The 2,683-nt window shown below is 34.7% G+C and overlaps 1 protein-coding gene across 1 annotated transcript in view; it reads right to left on the reverse strand.

The window, feature by feature from the left end:
- The window catches only part of mnx1 (motor neuron and pancreas homeobox 1), an 8,041-nt gene extending 5,711 nt beyond the window's left edge, over positions 1-2,330 (reverse strand). The window contains exon 1 of the mRNA XM_017473123.3: positions 1,043-2,330. Within this exon, the coding sequence (XP_017328612.1) occupies positions 1,043-1,430 (388 nt within the window). The 5' untranslated portion in view covers positions 1,431-2,330. The remainder of the gene's footprint in view (positions 1-1,042) is intronic.
- Between the last annotated feature and the right edge of the window lie 353 nt (positions 2,331-2,683).

Here is a 2,683-nt window from a genome sequence, read left to right on the forward strand (position 1 = left end):
TACTGGCTAGTAAGCAATTATTATTAATGACTAATTATTATTAGCAATTGATAATGACTAATAATTAGTCATTATTATATTATTAATAATTAGTAATGATTGTTCCTGTGTGGCCACGGGATAATGATTAAAGAAACACCGACTGAAAGGTTATTTAAGGAGCCAAAAACAGGCCTGATCGTTTAAAAAAAAAAAAATCCTTCCACTTTTCTTTTTTTTCTTTTTTTTTTAAAATTCAGTGTATTTAAAATAAGCACAGTAGCTGTGTTTAGTTAGTAAAAGTTTACTGGAGCGTCCAGAACGTTCTCTCTGCTGTGATGCCATTGGAGAAGCGTTTTCAGTTCGTTTGTGTGTGTGTTTCTTTAACAAACGCGTTGTTTTGATTTTTAATGAAACTGAAGAGAAGAAGAATTCCCCAGTAGAAATGATTATTCTGGAATTTGTTTTTGTTTGGTAGGAAACCATCATTTAGTTCATTCTAACGCCAATAAAAGGATCTTTAAAGAACCAGGGGAAAAAAAACAGTCATTCTTCTCTTCCTTTACTCGACATTATTTCTTCTAGCAGCTTTAAACATTGTTTATTTATTTATTTATGTCACAAATTGAACGGTTATATTATTTTATATTAAGAGTGTATTGCACTCTTTAAAAAAATAATTTCGCTACATAACTCATCACTCCATCCGATCTGATGAATGTTTACTTTTTCTTTTTTTTTTTTTAATGTTTTACTATTTTTTGTTTCTGAAAAAGATTGTTGTTGTTGTTGTTGTTTTCATTTATTTGGTGGAAATGAATTATTTTGTGGCATCAAAGAAAGATGGAATCAGCTGAAAGGTTCTTTAAGGAACCAAAAACAAATTATTAAGAGAAAGTTTTGGCACCTTTGTTATTTTTATTTTAGTTTTTTTTTTTTTTTTTTTTTACAAAAACAGAGTGAATGAACACAGCGGCTGTTCATATGTGTATGTTATAATATGTTATAATATGTTCTGTTTGTTTGTTTGTTGTGAAGATGTTAAGCAGTGGCAGGTACTCACGGTTGAAGTCAGGTTGAAGTTTGGGGAGCGCGAGCCCGGCGGTGGAGATCCTCAGCCAGTGATCGAGCTGCAGGGAACCAGGGGGCAGCTTGAGGGGCTCCTCATGATGAGGAAGAGGAGGGTAGGGGTAAGAGAGCACAGGCGGCTGTCCCAGAGGGTAGGAGAACATGTGCGGGTGGTAAAGAGCACTGCTCGGAGGATGGAGTCCCACCATGGCTGAAGGAGAGTTCAAGAGATCCGAACCCGGGACACTTCTTCTTCCCGAGGATGATGAAGAGGTGGAGGATGAACTGGACAGTGAGGTGACCAGAGCCAGGGGTGAAGTCTGAGCTTTCGGAGGCTCCACGGCCAGAATGGCGTCGATGCGAAAGTTTTTTGATTTCTCCATGTGGCCCACACGGATCTCCAGCCGTCCTCTGGACTCACATGTGTGTGTAGGTGTGTGTGTGTGTGCGTGTGTGCGTGTTGACGTGTGCGAGCTGCTTCCTCTCCTTATAGCGTTGTAATCTGGGCTATAAAGGCAACTTTGTGGAAACGATGTCTGATTGGTTGTTCACGACACGCCCACGCGCAATGAGTTCAGCCTTACAACCTGACAGGTTGCCAGATTGGGCTCTCTCTATTATTTTCTTTTTTTAATCCCTCCAAAAAATCCAAAACGTTGTTTAAAAACGCATTTAAATATATTTTAAAAATAATAATAAATATATAGAGTACAGTGGAAAGGCGGAGTAAAAAAAAAATTAATAAACACAAAGCAAATCAAATGATTTTCAAAATTCATGTTGAAGAAATCATTAATGCTGTTTAGGAAAAGTGGTTTACTTTTAGTTGTTGTGAAGATTATTCGTGTTATAATAAAGGAAAAATTCCTTTCATATTTTGTCCAACTTCCCAAGAACCCAAGAAGTTTTCTTCACAATCTCACCACAGTGTAGATTGGCAGAAATTTAGTTCAATCTGGCAACTGTGGGTTTTTTTTATTTGTTGTTTTTTGTTTGTTTGTTTGTTTCAGCGAATATTGTATTTCTATAGGATTTATTTCAAACTGAAATAATTTCTTAGAGCTCAAACGCTATAAGACTTTTAGAATAAATGAAATAATATTGCATAATAAAAATGTAAGAAAGCAGTCTTATATTGCCAATATTTTATTTTTGTTTATAAAAATGTGTGATAAACAGGCCTAGGTGAAATGTATTCTCCATGCACTAACATAGTATATGATTGTTTAGATGTGTAGGGTATATATAATAAATACAAAGGAAACAGCTTCTAAAAAGCTCAGACTAAGCACTAATATATATATATATATATATATATATATATATATATATATATATATATATATATATATATATATATAAGCGCATATATACAAAGATATAACATTATATTTTGTAGCCTGTTTTTCTAATATTATATTAACGTTGTATTATATAATATTTGGAACATATGAAGTATGTTGATCTCGGTGTGGGGTTTGGTGTAAAGTGAGGTGAATCTGCAGGTCGGCTGTGTAACCTGTCAACATTTAATCTTCACTTCTCCTGCCCTGAGCCACTCCTAATGTACTTACACTACTGTACTACACTCACACTGCTGTCTGAGTTCCATCTTCATATCTAAATGTTTAAATAG

This window comes from Ictalurus punctatus, chromosome 7, assembly GCF_001660625.3.
Source record: "Ictalurus punctatus breed USDA103 chromosome 7, Coco_2.0, whole genome shotgun sequence".
Taxonomy (NCBI): Eukaryota; Metazoa; Chordata; class Actinopteri; order Siluriformes; family Ictaluridae; genus Ictalurus; species Ictalurus punctatus.